This window comes from Pavona decussata, unplaced genomic scaffold (genome assembly GCF_977016875.1).
Source record: "Pavona decussata unplaced genomic scaffold, jaPavDecu1.1 SCAFFOLD_87, whole genome shotgun sequence".
NCBI lineage: Eukaryota > Metazoa > Cnidaria > Anthozoa > Scleractinia > Agariciidae > Pavona > Pavona decussata.
Window position 1 is genome coordinate 6,066,161 of NW_028145504.1, and position 17,978 is coordinate 6,084,138.

At 39.7% G+C, this 17,978-nt stretch overlaps 1 protein-coding gene and 1 long non-coding RNA gene across 6 annotated transcripts in view; both read right to left on the reverse strand.

Annotated features, from left to right (window-relative positions):
- The window catches only part of LOC146475064 (uncharacterized), a 28,218-nt gene extending 15,309 nt beyond the window's left edge, over positions 1–12,909 (reverse strand). Inside the window, exons 1-3 of one of the 5 annotated variants that reach the window (XR_014866105.1) lie at positions 12,477–12,907; positions 11,765–11,886; positions 2,011–2,667 (exon numbers count right to left, since the gene is read on the reverse strand). Coding sequence is in view for 4 of the 5 variants with exons in the window: in XM_085116793.1 (XP_084972919.1) it covers positions 2,249–2,667; positions 11,765–11,819 (474 nt within the window). In the remaining variant the exon portion in view is untranslated. Of the gene's footprint in view, positions 1–354; positions 2,668–5,680; positions 5,825–6,641; positions 8,360–11,764; positions 11,887–12,476 lie in introns of those variants that run through there. The other 4 variants (XM_085116796.1, XM_085116793.1, XM_085116794.1 and 1 more) reach the window with 4 other exon arrangements.
- Positions 12,910–16,088: 3,179 nt separating this feature from the next.
- The window catches only part of LOC146475066 (uncharacterized), a 160,798-nt gene continuing 158,908 nt past the window's right edge, over positions 16,089–17,978 (reverse strand). Inside the window, exon 3 of the long non-coding RNA XR_014866119.1 lies at positions 16,089–16,373. This is a non-coding gene — a long non-coding RNA (uncharacterized LOC146475066). The remainder of the gene's footprint in view (positions 16,374–17,978) is intronic.

The following is a 17,978-nucleotide window of genomic DNA, read 5'->3' on the forward strand; positions in this document are numbered from 1 at the left end:
AGAACTGTATTTGCTTCATTTGAGATTGCATAATATGCCCTAAGTATTAGAGAGATTTACTGAATTACGTTTTCAGTAAACGGCAAACGACAGAAAACGGACTACGTTTGTCCGCCATGTTTACCTTACATTTGCCGCTCGCAGTTTTCACTTTCTCAGTAAAATTGAGTAGTTTTCTTTTGTTAGCATCAAAGGCTAGAACTATTTTGCATTATTCCCATCTATGTTTTCATGTTTTTCAAGAAAACATAAACGCAAATCTCAAGCGATTTCCGTTTTTCGTAAACGCGATTGTAAATCTCTCTATTCAATGGATGTCCAAAAGCAAGAGAAAGTCGTTTGAAGACAGGAGTCTAAAGTTTAAACGAGTTTATTGGCACGGCACCTTGATTTCAATTATGGTTACTTGAAAGCAGCCATCTTGGCACAAACGATGCAAAAATACAGCGTGTCTACTTAAACTGCGCATGCACAATATAACATTAACGTTAACAGTGACAGATACAAGGAACGAACATAACTAGACCTTGAACATCAATTGTTTTACAGTCGGATTAAGCGGCCACTTTCCAAAGTCCCGAATTATTATTTTGTCAGTAAAGTGCTGTATTCGATACCTCTATTCAACGGCCAACCTCTATTAAGCGGCCAGTTTTCAAAGTCCCCAGGGTGGCCGCTTAATAGAGGTCCGACTGTAGTTAAATGTGTTAAACCTTAAGTTTATTCTATATATCGAGTGCTCAAGATGATGAAAATTTGTGAAAATGGGAAACTCGTGAACGATCATCGAGTCATCAAGGTGCTAAAAGAACTAATTCCACACCTACCCTTGCTCTAGAGGCTTTCTTTTTTCGTCTTCCGGCTCAAACCAAAATTAACAAGGGGCCTCGAAAGCGGTTTCGCCGTTCAACTGTTTAGTTTGAGGAAAAAAAAGTGAAGAAAACCTTATAGATCAGAGTATAAGCGGGCACCAGTTAGTGACTAGTAAGTGTAGTCGGACGTAATTTTGCGTTTCAAAATTGGTTGGCTTTGACAGTAAAAACAACTTGAGATTGAACGGCTTTTGCGTTTGCGTCTGAGATTTAAGTTAAAAAGATCAAAATTCCCGTGACCCGTCCCTTTATGTGTTCGGCTTATACAGGAATCGGAATTTTAAGGTACCGTAGTACGCCTGGGGAACTTTTTTCAAACTTCCGAAAATATTTTGGACCTGAAAAACTCTGATTTTACAAGCACAAAATTCATTATCAAAATACCAAATTTTTGATAATTTTGAAAGCAAAAACATTTGACATGTAACTTTTACAAGTTTAAGAAACACATTGAATTAGTTTGTAAGAAAAAAACTCCGCAATCTGTAGAAGGATAAAAAAAAAACTTTTCTGGCACGCTCTTTGGAAGCTTTTGAGAAACACACACCCGGCCAGATTCATGCTATGAAGTCCTTCTAAGTTAAGATATATCTAGGCATTGTTCCTTAAAAATGGGATTTTTTATTCCAACAATAGACTTTTGTCAAGAAAAAATCCTTAGAATCATAAGGAGTTTAAGAAACTACTACGGCCATGGCACTGAGGAGATCATCACAAGACAATAGGATTTGATGAGAAAAACCCTGAAAGGCTCTGCACGCATGTTATAAATTTTGGTACATTTCTTCGCCGTACTCTGCCAAACAACAACGTGAAATGACCAGATTCAAGGTTTTGTGGAGAACGTGAGTACATGATAGTAAATTTTGTTTTTCTCTTTCTCAAATTGAACGCCGTTCCCACCTGCTCTGTTCCAGGATGGTTCGGCCGCATTGTACAAGTTGAACGAATTAGAATAATCGCAATGTAGTACGAGTAACGCGAAGTCATATTTTCAAGCGACGTTTTCGTTGCCGTTGCCGTCGTGGATTCTTAAAGTCCCTATTAACTTAGGAGGGTGCGAGTTTCGTGAATTTGGGCCCTGGTTTTAGGTGGCATTAATTTTAAAATTAAAAGTAGAACAAAATATAATTTTCACCTGATGACTTATTTCCAAAATACTGAAAGAAAAAAATGCTAGTTAAGCTCTTGAAACATCGATCTCCGGCACACTCCCGAAGCAATATTATTTCTTATCATTTTCTAGCTCCTGTTTAACCCGTTGACCATCACTGTACGCAACCACACCGTTAGTGAACTATTTTCTATCTGACATTATTTCACTCGGATACATATGTGTGCAACTAGTCTGAAGTAATACTTAAAAAACAAAGCGTTCAAATTGCTTTGATTTCTAAACTGAAATCAGCTAAGAACACGACCAAACTGAGCATGGCTGCAGTCATCATCATCGCAATGCTACCGGTCATCATCGCGATGCTACCGGAGGTGATGAAGGCGCTGTTGCAGAGATCCGTCTCACAGCAAGCCACTTGACATTCCTTAACGTCGTCGTTCTTTTCCTTTCCTTCTTTAAGTCTTTCACACATTTTCTTAACTCTTTCGCAACGCTCTTTTGACCTACATGATCGGTACTCAAATTCTTTGTCACCTGTATCCGTGCCGTGCATCCTCAGGCATGTCTTGCCGGCGGTAGAATTGCACTCCACCCCTTTCTGATCTTTTTCGCACTGAGCAGTGGAGTAAGGCTCGCCTTCGTTTTCCCTTTCGCACTTGTAGCACTTTAAGGAATTGGCTGGAAATAAGTTTAACATAACCTTGTTATTAGGGAGCTTAAGCAACGACAACGGCAACGGCAACGACAACGCCGCAAAACAATGGGTTTAATGAGCAAAAACAATCACTCTGCACTTGCGTTTTACACTTTGGTACATTTCTTTGCCGTCCTCTGCAAAACTACAACGTGAAAAGACCACATTTAAGGTTTTGTAGAGTACGTCAACGGACGACGGTGAATTTTTCATTTTCTTTCTTAACTTGTTCGCCGCTCCTACCAATTTGGTTCCTGGATAGTTCGCCGTTTCTGTAGAAGTTAAACGAGTTAAAATAATCGCGAAGTAGCACAAATGAAAGAAAGTTATATTTTCAGGTGACCTTATCGTTGCCGTTGCAGTCGTCGTTGCTTAAGCTCCCTATTAGATCTAGTGCGCATGAGCACAATTTTGTTTTTATGCAACACGACTCAGACAAAGAATAAGTTTACTTCTAAATAAATGACGGAACAACAGCAACGTGGAATTTAAAAAAAAAAAGACCACTAGTATTTCTTTGGTGAAAATCTTGGCTTAATTTCCCCATGGTACTCTCCCTTGTGTTAAACTCAAAGACCTGATGAAATTCACGGCAGCTGGTTCAGTATCAAATATTGCTTCGTTTCATCGGTGATGATCTCTCATTTTGCTGAAACTAATTCATGAGTAATGTATGTGATTATTCAACACACTGTTGACTGTCCAAATATGGTCATGGCGCCCTCAATATTCTTCGAATTCTTCTGTACACAACACATATTCTGACTGAGATAAACGTGTATCGGGGGGAAGAATATAAAAAAAAAAATGACCAACTCCAGCTTTTCTGAAGCAGACTTGTGCTTCGCTATCAATACGTTGAATAATAAAAACATTATCCAGCTCAGTCAGTAATATACCTTCCTCTCTTACCTTCATCCTCTCTTGACCTTCAGCAAAATTAACCCCGTTAGTGGATCCCCCTTGGATCCCCTTAATTAATATTCCTTAGTGTCTAGTCAATGACGTCATCTATGGTTATAACCTAGGGAAAAAATGCCTTCCTCCATACTAATTAAAGGCTGGTTTCCATATGATCGCAGATCGCAGAATGAGGATCGCAATGAGGTCTGCGATCGTCTGCGATCCTGCGATCACGACCGTAGAAGATAGAACCATGTTCTAATCTCCTGCGATCGTCTGCGATCTGATCATCTGCGATCAATTGCGATTGTGCAATCATATGGAAACCAAAGTTTTGCGATCCGCGATCGAAACGCATCCCATAATATTTCGAGTTCTCTCCCACGATTCAACGCTCGTGTGTTCGATTGTAGGAGCGGTCTACGTTATGAATGTGTTTATTATCGCAGCCGCAGAGATTTTAACGACAAGAACAAAAAGGCCAGCTATTGGGACAAAATTGGGCAGAAGATTCATTTATCGGCCGAGGAAGCGGAGGCCAAATTTCTCCAACATAAGAACTGCATACTGGCGCGTAGCTAAGGTTTCGATAGGGGTGTTCGTTGAGCCCCATATCTCGCTGAGCGCCGGAGGCGCTCTTACTTGGGGGATCCGTGGGCATGCTCCCCCGGAAATTTTTGAAAATCTAGGTTCCCAGAAACTTCATTTCCTGCATTTTGAGACCCATTTTAGGCAAATCACAACTTTGTTTTACAGCAGCTTTTTTAGCGATATATACATCATCAGATTTCGACGGCATAATTGTTTCCACTTAAACAAGAAAGTTCAATGTACATTCCGCGCCCTGTCAAGTTCTGATAGCTATTCGATCTGCTGATAGTCATACACCAAGGTGGTAAACTGCATCAATCTCGGGTGTAGGCCTTCGAACAACTTGACTATTTCGTCAAGATTGACAGGCATATCATATTTGATATGCATTAGAGCCAGGGTGGACAGCCTACTCTCTCCCATGGTACACCTCATGTAGTTGTTCAACCTCCACATTGCGCTTATGGAACGTTCACATTCACGACGGAATGTTCTCGGGCGAACTTGTACGTAATTGCGCGTGAAACTCAACAAGGCTTGAACTATTAAGTTTGAAGTGAATCGCATTCAGAGAACAAAACGTATCGCAAAGCATGCTCTTCTATGGCTTTTTCGGGCGGATGCGGTTTTACCGCCAAAATGAAACGTCATTAAAATTAATCTTCCAAGGGTTCTTGACAATTTTTATTTTTACTGAGGATAAGACATAAGGCCTAAAGAACGGGTTTATATCTCTGTTTTTCTTTGGTTGATGTATTTCGACCACAGGAACTTTATTTAAAAGTTTTTTTTCCGCCATTATTGATCCCCAGTCAAAGGGGGTTCGTTCGAACCCCTCGATCCCCCCCTCCTACGCGCCTGATAACTTTATAAAGATGAGTAATTTCTAAAGCTTCACCGGCGGAAATTATTTTGGTTATAAACTTTACATTGGCAAACCATAATACATGTACCTTGCAAGGTACAAAGCGCTAGAAAGCTTAACAAAATGAATCTTTACCCTGTTAAATCACTTTTGACCAACTGAAAAGACAGCTAACAGATTAAAGAAGCAAAACATACTTTAGACTGCGCCAAGATGATTTCATGCCCCTTTCTTTTTCTTTACGAGTTCATTTTTGTGAAACGCAGCGAAATTAATGACGTAGTGACCCCAAAGTTAGTTCAGAGGGAGCGAACTGAATTCAAGTCGTCGGTAGTTCTGATGTCAGCCTTAGAGGTCAGGCACTCGCGAGGTATTAGTTTCCATTACTCACAGGTTTCGCTATTGAATGAAGTTTCATATCGAAAGAATTTCAGTTGTAGAAACTATTAGCTGATCGATTTCCCGCTGTACGTTTAACTTTCAGTAACGCAGACGATCAAGGGAAACAGAATTCGTCCAGCACAACGCACAAGTACAAAATCCCCATCATTCTAAACAGTAACAGATCGTAACCTTGACGAAGCCCTTGTAGTCATCGTGATCGATTCTGTAAGAATTTAACGCTAAAAGATACTTACCGAGCGAATATAAAGATGAGATGATAACAACAGCTAACACAGTCTTCATGATATGACGAAGAATGTTACTTATTTTTTTATCTCTACGTGCAAAGCCAGCAAAGCTCAAAGCTACTGTAAGAATCAATCCAGACTCAACTCCGATCGCCGCATGAGCCTTGTCACGCACTTAATTCGTTTCCAGTTCCGCCGAGGATTTGGAAACACCCGCGATTGCGATAGCCTCCCACGCGGTCGTTTTTAGGGGACTCGTATTTGTGGAGTTTAGGAAATACGAGTCCGCTAAAAACGACTGCGTGGGAGGCTACGATCGCGAGGCACTATCAGCAAAGAAAAATCGGTTAACCCAGCGCACTTTCTATAACATACAAAATCGTTGTTGTTGACGCTTCAGTGCGGGAAAACTTATCGCATTACTCGACACGTTACCCACTAAATCGCTGTGAAGATCAGTCCGCACGGAAGCGAGCTCGCTCCAGGGCAGGGGACTCATCCCCGGGGGGGTACTACTCGGTACTTCAAACCCTGCTCAGGAGCGTCCTATTTCAGACCAAAATCATTTCTTAATTTTCCATGAACTCTTTTCAGAACTCGCCTGTAAAATCCATACCGTTTCCAGACCTGTATTTGCTTCATTTCAGATTGCATAATATGCCCTAAGAGTATTAGAGAGATTTACTGAATTACGTTTTCAGTAAACGGCAAACGGCAGAAACAAACTACGTTTGTCCGCCATGTTTACCTTACATTTGCCTCTCGCAGTTTTCATGTTCTTAGTAAAATTGAGTAGTTTTTTTGTTAGCATCAAAGACTAGAACTATTTTGCATTCATCTCGTCTATGTTCTCATTTTTTCAGGAAAACATAAACGCGAATCTCAAGCAGTTTCCGTTTTTCGTTAACGCGATTCGAAATCTCTCTATTCAATGGATATGTACAAAAGTTGTTTGAAGACAGGAGTCTAACGTTAAAATGCGTTTATTGGCACGGCACCTTGATTTCAATTATGGTTACTTAAAAGCAGCCATCTTGGCACAAATGATACAGCGTGTCTAACTGCGCATGCGCAATATAACATTAACGTTAACAGTGACAGATACAAGGAATAAACATAACTATTGACCTTGAACATCAATTATTTTAATTAAATGTGTTTAACCTTAAGTTTATTCTCTAATTATCGAGTGCTCAAGATGATGAAAATTTGTGAAAATGGGAAACCACGAACGATCATCGAGTCATCGAGGTGCTAGAAGGACTATTTCCACACCTACCCTGTCTCTAGAGGCTATTTTCTTTCGTCTTCCGGCTCAAACCAAAATTATCAACGAGCCTCGAAAGCGGCTTCGCCGTTCAAATGTTTAATTTGAGGAAAAAAGCTGAGAAAACCTTTAACATTGGAGTATAAGCAGGCACCAGTTACTGAATGGTAAGTGTAGTCGGACGTAATTTTGCGTTTCAAAATTGGTTGGCTTTGACAGTAAAAACCGCTTGAGATAAAACGACTTTTGCGTTTGCGTCTGAGATTTGACTTAAAAAGATCAAAATTCCCGTGACACGTCCCTCTATGTATTCGGCTTATACAGGAATCGGAATTTTACGGTGCCATAGTACGCCTGGGGAACTTTTTTCCCTAAAATATTTTGGACCCGAAAAACTCTGATTTTACATGCACAAAATTCATTATCAAAATACCAATTTTTGATAATTTTGAAAGCAAAACATTTTAACTTTTACAAGTTTAAGAAACACATTGAATTAGTTTTGTACGAAAAAAACTCCGCAATCTGAAAACGGATAAGAAAATTACTTTTCTTGCACGAAAGCTCTTCGGAAGCTTTTGAGAAACGCACGCCCGGCAGCCAGATTCATGCCGTGAAGTCCTTCTAAGTGAAGATATATCTAGGGATTTTTTATTCCAACAAAAGACTTTTGTCAAGAAACTGACCTTAACTTATGAGGGTACGGGTTTGGTGAATTTGGGTCCTGGTTTTTCGTGGCCTAAATTTTACAATTGAAAGTAGAAACAAAATATAATTTTTACCTGATGACTTATTTTCAAAATACTGAAAGAAAAAATGCTAGTTAAGCTCTTGAAACATCGATCTCCGGCACACTCCCAAAGCAATATTACTTCTTATCATTTTGTAGCTCCTGTTTAACCCGCTGACCATCACTGTAGGTAACCACACCGTTAGTGAACTATTTTCTATCTGACATTATTTCACTCGGATACATATGGGTGCAACTAGTCTGAGGTAATACTTAAAACAAAGTGTTCAAATTTGGTCTGCTTTGATTTCTAAACTGAAATCAGCTTAGAAGAAGACCAAACTGAACATGGCTGCAATCATCATCATTGCGATGCTACCGGAGGTGATGAAGGCGCTGTTGCAAAGATCCGTTTCACAGCAAACCACTTGACATTCCTTAATTTTCACCTTTTCCTTTTCTTCTTTACTCCCTTCACACACTTTTTTAGCTGCTTCGCAAACCAGTTTCATCGTACATGATCGGGTCTCAAATTCTTTGTCATCTGTATTCGTGGAGTGTTCCTTCATGCAGGTCATGCCGGCGGTAGAATTGCACTCCACCTCTTTCTGATCTTTTTCGCACTGAGCAGTGGTGTCAGACTCCTCTGCGCTTTTCGGTTCGCAGCTGTAGCACTTGAAGGAACTGGCTGGAAAAAAAATTTAACATAACTTTGTTATTAGATCTAGTGCGCATGAGCACGGCGATGAAGTGCCCTGCAGGACAGCGCCAAAATTATTGCGCATGCTTGTCACGCGTGAGTAATCTTACTCGGCAAAATGGCGGCATTTTTAAAATTCCCATTGCTTGTTCTCATGTCGCGTGGATAGCCCAAATCAAAATAGATTAGGTTGTCGCTTTCAGAAAAGGTTCCTTCGAACTTCCTCCACAACAAAAAAAGTATTGTGGTAACAGTTGTAAATTTGGCGACTGAAGTGGAGCATTCGTAATCGATTCACGCTTGAATCACATATCTCCAGAGAATGCAAGCTCATTTTGCCGCTGTGTCGCCCTGCAGTGGTTCAGGCCAGTTAAGTACAGTGTAAAGCGAAACTGCTTTTTTTATTACTGTATTACAGTTTGTTGTCAAAATACCAATTCCACCTTTGAATTCGTATCAGTAGAATTAAAACTTGTATTCATGATTATACTGTCTAGAAACCATTACAAAAATGACAAAAGCAGCCTACAGACTCAGGAAAGAATGATTTAATCCTAACGATCTTGTTTTTATGCAACACGACTTAGACAAAATAATTTTACTTCTAAATAAATAAACGACGGAACAAACAGCAACGTGAAATTTTTAAAAAAAGACGACTAGTATTCATGTCTTTGCTGAAAGTCTTGGCTTAATTTCCCCATGGTACCCTCCCTTGTGTTAAAGTCAAAGACCTGATGAAATTCATGGCAGCTGGTTCAGTATCAAACATTGCTTCGTTTCATCGGTGATGATCTCTCATTTTGCCGAAACTTTGATGAGTAATGTATGTGATTATTCAACACGCTGTTGACTGTCCAAATATGGTCATGGCTCCCTCAATATGCCGTAGCCCATAGCAAGGCTAAAACAACTGAGGGCGCTTTCACTCAAAAAAAGACTGACTTTGGAGTTTAAGATGCAACGAGAACTTAAAAAAAAACCCTGGTAGATTTAGTAAGTAAAACAATAACTTTGCACCTGGATGACACTCTCAGGTCATGTTTTTGCCTTTTCTTTAACGTGGACTACTATGTGAAGTTTCCTAATTTTACGTTTGGAGGACGACGTAGACAAACGACGACAAATTTTTCTTTCTCTTTTTAAATTTGGAATCGGGCAGTAAGAATTCGAGTGCAGGAGAATTTTTTTTCTCTGGTCTTGAGGACATATTTGTGTGGCTTTTTTGTGTGACAACGCGGGAACACTAAATTGTTTTAAACTAAGGATATTTGTATTGCTTAAAATAAGCGGATGTCTTAGAAAACAAGTAGTTTATTTCGACAGCTTTCACGGCTTTAGATTGGTTGATTTCAATCCATTTTGATTCTTATTTCCGATTCACAAGATAGGAGCGCCTGTTAGCGAAGGAAACTGACAGGTAGTGAACAGACTATTAAAGGTTGTGGAAAGGCACTTGTAGCGTCAGAATTCAACATTAATTTGTTTTAATTATATATTTTTGGGCACATGGCTTTTTAACTTCCGAAAATTCTGGGGGGGGGGGGGGGAAGCTCAAGCCCCCCCTGCCCCTCCCCCCGCTACGGGCCTGATATTCTTCGAATTCTTCTGTACACAACACATATTCTGAGATAAACGTGTATCGGGGAGAAGAATGTAACAAAAAATGACCAAATCCAGGTTTTCTGAAGTAACCTTGTGCTTCGCTATCAATACGTTGAATGATAAAAACATTGTTCAGCTCCGTCTTCCACAATATGGAATTTTGTGTTTAATTTCTAGTAGACAATGGCACTGGAAAAGGCTAAAGTTTAGCCTTTTCGGCCTACGGCCTTGTCGGCTATCAGTATCAAGCGATGTCCCGCGAGCAATTTTGCAATTTTTCAGTGTTAAATGCTTCGGAAAAAGCAGCAACGTTCAATTAAGACCTCCCTAATGCATCGAAGTTTCCAAACGTTTAAATGCATATGGTGTATTGACTTTCAATTTTTTCTTTTGTTTTCCGAAACGTAACTCTCAAAGTCGCGAAAGAATTCTGTTTCATTAATTCATATCCCTGCATGATATGATGCGTCCGAGCCATTAGAAGTTTCACAATGAAGCTTTATTTGAGAAACTGAAACAATCCAGTTTCTTCGTTGAAACTTATTTTCAAAACAAACAATAGACGTTTAAACTAGATATTTCTTTGTTGAATTGCCACGTAAATCTTTCACGAGAGGGAGCAGACCTGCGCATATGCTTTTTTGGTCATGGAGGGGTAAAATATCGTTTCATCGTCCTAAAAAGCTTCCATTAAAATTTTTTAAACACGATGGCAGCTGCCAAATTCGAAGAATAAGATGTGTTTGCTAATATTCTCTCCACCTATCACCTGCCTGGGATTTTGGTTGGCCTGTTTGGTTTGCATAGCAACAGAAAACAAATAAAGCTAACTGCAGATCAATTGGAGCAACCAGTTTTTTTTAAAATTAAACAAAAAGTGTGATTTTTTCAAACGCTACACTTTATAGCCGAGGAATGACCTGTCTGCAAATAGAGGCTTATTCCAAATTATAAGAAATGATTATTGTACACATCAAAAGGATAGTTTAATGCAAAAAAAAAAAAAATATTGGCGACGAAAATAAATTAACTTTGTTCTTGAAACTGCCAGACACCTCGCAGTGAAAAACAAACATAACTATATTTATTGTGAAAATACGTTGAAATCATAGACCTTGAAGAAATTCATTTAAAAATCTGAACGTGATCTTGTTATTAGACTGGAGAGGGGAACATCCAATATTTCGGGATCTTCTACTCACAATATTGAACTCTCGTGATGTACTCCATTTCGATCTATTTGAGACTCTCAGACTGTATACTTCAATCGCACAATATAAGTTTTTTCTACAGGCTAATTGATAGGAAGCTCATCGACAAGGGCGGTTACTTGAAAGTTAGACGAAGTGCCGAAAGGCTACTAAACGAACAGATGTAACGGGAGTGGGAGTGTTTCCCGTGTAATCTAACACTGAATTAAAAAGGCAAGTAAAATCAACTGCATACGATCCAGCACGATTTAAACGATAATTGCGTCGTGACATATTTTTGGCACTCTGAAGATAATTTACTTTCCCCGAAGCACGAAATAGGTTACTTTTTACTAAGTCAAAAGTTTTAGTTTGTTCTAAGTCTGTTATTTTTTTTTCTCAGTTGAAAGATTAAGGTGTGTTGCCCGCCACCAACGTGGCTACAAGTTATTACAGAGCACACACGTAAGAATACGAAGATTTTTTTGTCTAAGGTGTGGCGTAAAAAGTTAATTTGAGCTGAGTGAAAGCTAGAGCATCAGGATAAAAGCATGACATAAAATAAAATAAAAAACGAAAACAAAGCGTATTAGCTTACCTGTACAAACTGCCACTGCACAGAAGACAAGCAAGCTTAAGTTGAATTTCTCCATCGTAGAAATTAAGGTAGCGTTTCTGATCGTCTGATCGGAGAAGTTGTGCCGCACTAGCAAGGTAAATCTACATAAAGTTAATTACGAACAGCGTGCGTTTATAACTAAGCTCATTAACCAATCAGTGTCAAGAATAATTACGGCTAATGTTGCCACACTGTCGAAAAGCTATTTGCCAACTACTTCATGGTGTGAAAAGGAAAATAAAACTCTAGAAATTTCTGCTCATATATGAATAAATCATTCTATAAACTAATCGCGTGCCAAAGAAACTAGTTGCTATGTAATTAAGATCAAACACTCGAAGGAAAAAAATCAACAAAGAAAGTTGATAGTCAGTAAGAGACCAGTTACTATGTTGTTTTCTGAACTGAAGCACTTTAAAACAAGCTCTATAATACTGACCTTCAGTGCACGTACGCAAGCCCAACCGTTGATGTAAGTGACAACAGAAGTGAGAAAGAATGCCTTAGGGTCAATCATTCAAGTTTGAAAATATCCTGCTGGTACATCAAAAACATTTGCCAAGGCTTTCACGGTTTCCCTGCGGGCAAATTGAAACCTGTACGTAAAAAATTTTTCGAGGAATTATCCTCTCGCTCAAGCTATCCAGACAACTAATTTCGGACAGCATATCGGCCAGTGTAGGTTTTGTACCTATTTTTAACAGTAGGTACATACGTTTTGGAGTAGTCTTGAATCCGTATCGGGGTAGTGTGTAAACAGCTTGTGGTACGACGTGACGCACTGTGCACAGTTTTCGGTTTACTTTATTTTGCTTCGCCTACAGGCCCACAGGAGAAGAGAAAATAATAACTGGCTGGCGTGTAGACAGGGAGACCACATCACGGTGGACCGTTAAAACAACAAGTCAGTTGACGATCGAAGGTGCGAACCATATTACACTTAACCCACGATATATAAAGATTTCCACGCTAAATATCGCAGAAACATATCGATGAGTCGTTTCGGGCATGCCTGAAGGGCACATGCTACGGATCGAAACTTTTATCGGCAGAATTTGGACCCTTGCCGCAAGTTTTCTACTGGTACAGTATAAACATTTTTGGCTTTACTTAACCCTTGAAGTTGGAAAAATTTTGCTATATTTCCTTTTCGGTTTAATAGGTTTGGTTACTAAGTCTGTCGACAAATTTCATTAGCCACTGAAACAGCGAGGGTCCTTGGTTAAGGTGTGGGGCACGATTTGAAAAACAAACAACAAAGAAAAGAAAACAACTAAGACATTCCCTTCAATGTTTGCAAGCAGTAAATGTCACAAACAGCGCTGCTTCAAAGGCGGTTTTAAAGCCAATTATCGGTTGAATTCAACCGATAATTGGCTTTTAAATCGCCTATAAAGCAGCGCTGTTTGTGACAAGAAGTTACGATTTTCATGGAGCTCCGTTACTTTTCTCGAACTGATCAAAGAAGGTCAAACCGATCCCAGCAGGCAGGGTAGAGTACCTCTTAGAGAGCTGAAGCGTTCAGTGAAGGGTAAAATAAAATAAAGTAATAAATGGTTGGTTTTATTAGACTGTTCACAGTGTCCTATTTTTCCGTGGCCGATTTTAAATGTGTTAGCCCTTCGTTAGAGTTAGCACTCGAATCTCTTTACAGTGGCCAAATTACCCATATCAACTCTGTTGATAAAGCGGCAAAACATTCGTTTCTACTCCCCACCGACGCAGCACCATAGTTTCTTTAGAATCTAACCCTTTTTTCTTTTCTTATTTAAAATAAAGTAAATATCGCAAATGACTTCTTAATGAGCCGTTTTGAATGTTCTTGGCATGCCTGCAGAGCACAAGCGTTGTCCTGAGCAACAGATTTAGACTTTTGCCAAATAATATTTTATACGCTTAATTACACTCAACTTGTCTACAGCTGTAAAATGTAATGAATAAATTGGGTCTTATTAGCTTAAAGTCGCCCATGTTTTGATGAAAAGTAAGAAACTCTTGATAGCAACACTCGGATTTATTTTTTCCGAGTAGCCCTGTGTCACTCATTCTCATTGGAATTTTCGGTTTTTGCCAATTTGTTAGGTCGGTTCTTCGGTGTTTGCACCTCAAGACTTCGGTTTTTCGGTTTTGGTGTCTGTTGTGGTTTGCGGTTTTTCCTTTTTTTTTAAGCATTTGGGTTTTGGTTTTCGGCCAAAATACAAGCGGTTTCTCGATCTGCATGGTATCGGTTGTGGATTTTCAGTTTTTCCTACAGTCAAACCTCTTTATTACGGACACCAAGGGGACAGGAAGTGTCCGTATTATAGAGGTGTCAGTCTAAGAGAGGTAGGCTCAGGGACCAAGTGAACAGTCCGTTTCCGGTTTCTCTTCAGCAATTATGCACCTCAACCACGTGTGCTATACGATATCGCTAAATTTCCCCAAAGTCTCAAAGGAAGATTTTTGCCAATTAGAGAAATTGCCGGATTGATGCGCATAGCGTCCACAAATACCGTGATGAAATCAATATAGTTTAGTCCGTATGCTCCACGTGTCACCAATGTATTAGATTGATCGATGTGGGGTTTGGAAATTGAGGTGTGTTAATTTTCAGTTTTGATGGTTTTTTATTCGGTTTTGATCGAAATATATTTCGGTTTTTCAGTTTTGGTTGATTTTTTGTGCGGTTTTTTGGTTTCTAATGGATCCCAATGCCCCCTTCGGTAAGGGGCAACAAAAAGAAGGATATGTCACGATACATCACGGTCGCAACAAAAATCTCTTGCAAACTACCAAAAACAAATTATTTTTTAAAACGAAATGTTTATTTCCGCTCTGTTTCTCGGAGAGAAAGGCAAACAGGCTGCATCATTGCGTCATAATTTTTTTATCGCAAGAACGTCTTGTTTGTTATAGTCTTCAAATGGTACTTACCGGCCTCTGCTATAACGAGAAACACAAATACACTTGCTAGAAAGCTGCGCCTTTTTCCTTCACTCGTTGCTCTGTCTGAGTTTATTAGTCGAATGCTGAACAACGCCCTAATATGTTAACAAAACATACTTCACCGGTTTACCCAAGCGAGTATCGTTGTCCAATAAGATTGACTGAGTTGTTATATTGAAGAAACCAACCAAATTCAGTAGACCTACACCTGCACCCTTCAAAACCTCTATTTTCACTGGACCCTGATAACTTGCAGCTGGATTGTTTTCTAGGGCTGGGAGCATTGTTCTGTTGTTTGTTCCCTAGATATTTAGCAGTATCCTCTCGACTAGCCATGTAAGACGTTGCAAACGGTACCGTGAGGTCGCCCCATCAAACTTCCTTAATTTTCGTAATTATAACAGCTGTTAATACAGTCGGCTTTGTGTTTGTGCGTGCAGCATTTCTACATCAAACGGTGTACTTGTGATTTTGTTTATTTGCAACACAATGATAGAAAATATACTGAAGTCAATATTATTAAGCAGGAATGTACAATGAAGCCTTTAGATAAAACACGAGGTTTAGGTATCATAGTTGCAAATAAGATGATGCTGTCCGGCGTTCATTAAAAATAATATAAAACCTCTCCTAAATTTTACGGCATATTGACAGGATTTTAGGAAGCCAGAGGAAGGGGCATCAAAGTAGAAAAATCCTTGAAAGATTCAAGTTCAATAGATATACGTTTCCGGTCATAGGGAGGAACCCTTGTAAGAAGGGGTGTTTATTTGAGAGGAGTCGATCGCCTATATAAACATAAACAACATCGCGCTTACCTAGTGGAAGCAGAATTCTCGTTTTATTACTGTGAACCATGTTTTGATTAGCGTTTCAGTTAATTAAAATGTACTTCAATTATGAATGAAAAGGCCAGACAGCTAATGCCCATTAGGATGTATAGTTATGTTTTGTAGTTTATTGATGGTGTAACGGTTTGTGTTATCAATAAAGGTAATAAATAATTCCAGTGATTCCTTTATTTTCAGTAATTTATGAGGGTCCAGTGAGCTTCCATAGTAAGGGCTTCATCAGATTATGAGCGAAGTCAAGAGAAAATATCACGATGCAATCTCTCGTGGTGAAGTGTGATATGACGGCATTAAACGACTTTGGATATACAGAATACACGTGAGTATGTTGTATATCAAGGCTAGGGCTGGTTGAAACTAGCGTCATGTAATGATATAAGAACAATGACATATAACGGCAAAAGAAAAAGGTCTTTTCTTTCCTTATGTCACTATGTCGCCAGTAAACTTTCCCCACCTGGGCCGTACCTAGGATTTTTTTGTCTGGGGGGGGGGGGGGGGAGGGGGCAAACTCTGCACACCTCTCACAGGGGTCTCCCACATGCAGACAAAGTTTGTAGTTGGACTTTGCTTTCACCCCTATTTATTATGGCATAAACACCTTGCTTAGCTTGAACCAAACGTACATTGCCTCTCATTCAATGGTAAATTTAAAACACAGTCGATGCACTGCTGTAAACAAAAGGAGGAAATCACTGAGGGCTAAAAGGCTAAAACACGCGCCAGGGGGTCGAGTAGACTTGTCAGTCTTTATTTCAAATTCTAACCCACAGGCAACCCAAATTACAAAATCATTATTTTCATAAGGAAACCTGTACCGGCTTTTGCCTCAAAAGATTTTCCGAAACAATGTTTTGGAATTCACATTGAAGGAAGATTTTGATTAATCGATTTTCTTGTGATTTCAGACCAATATCGCTATAAGAAATAGCTCAGCAAACTATGTTTAGAAAGAAAAACAAAAGAGTTTTCCTGGCGGGGGCAGCTGCCCCCTCTGCCCCCCCCCCCCGCTGCTATGTACGGCCTTGCCCACAATATGTCCGCTTCGACATTGTTGTCAACACTTGCGGCATTAAGAGTCGACATTAAACAATCGATACAACGAACCCTCGATACAACGAACGGAATTTCCCTAGTCCCTCGGAACTTCGCGGTTAATAAATCAAAGTTCCATTGTAGTCGGTGAACCAGGCCGAATGTAAATATTACATGAAAAGCAAAGCGTTCGAGTCTGCCTTCTTTATGTAGGAAAAACTGAGTGTAAAATCAGATTGTAACAACATCACACCGCACAAAGCTACAAACATCATCAAGATGGTGTAAGTGGAACAGGTGGTGCGGTATAACATAGCCTCCCACGCAGACGCCCTTAGCGGTTCGTCACGCGTTTCCTCCCCCACGTGGGAGCAAGCACTGCGCATGAACCATATTATCAAAATTGTTAGGTCACGTGGTATGTTTACTTCAACATGGACGCCGTTGTGAAAGGTTGGTTTTATGACCTTTTATCAACAGAGTAGGATGTAATGTTTAAAACACGAACAGCAGTAGTTTAATCGGGATTTAAAATCAAGAGGCACAGCCGAGTTTTGAACGGCTTCAAAAACATTCCTGGAAAAGCGTGTGTCAAGAGAGTTCATAACAATGATGCTATTGTGAACGTTGAAAATTAGCATACGAGAAAAACATTAAACACCGCATACTAACAAGGTGGAGGTTTTGTCGGGTTTTAAAACCACTACACGTTGTGTTTCATAGACTTTTTGATAGGTCAATGAGCTTATGAATTATTAATGAGCTTTTGAAAAAGTAACTTGGCTATCGTAAAGAAATCGAGGTTTCCGTAAAGAAACTGAGGTTCCCGCGTGCACATCTTTCTCAGTATTGGACAATGAGTGCTCGTACTTAAATCTAAATATCTACTGACATTTTGCCGAAGAAAACTGTAGATTTTCTTCAAAACAGAATCCGAATTTCTGAGGCGAGTAAGGGTGGGCGCCTCTGACTGAGTAAACAAACATCTCAGTCTTTAAACATACGTGTATAACACGCAGTTGTTTGTTCAGTGCACCGCTATTGTTTTTTCAACCAATCCCGTGAGCTTTTGTAACAGCTGCGTGGTATTACTGTTCTATTTTTCAAAAATAGGTTTCAGCTTCTACAAAGCTGGCCTACATTATCATCGTGTAGTGTAAGTAAGTTAGTATGAAAGTAAGAAAGTAAGTCCATTTTTCCGTAGAGGTTCGGAGTGCCGAAGGTTCACCACGACAGGTTGACGAGGTCTCAGTCGGCTTTATTCGTACGGAAGATCCTCAGGCGGCGTGCGTCTCGACCCACAAAGGGTGTTCTTGTATTCAATTCAAAATGGCTGCCGCGTCTCTCATGCGTGGATTTTCAAGGTGGCAGTTTGCGGTTCT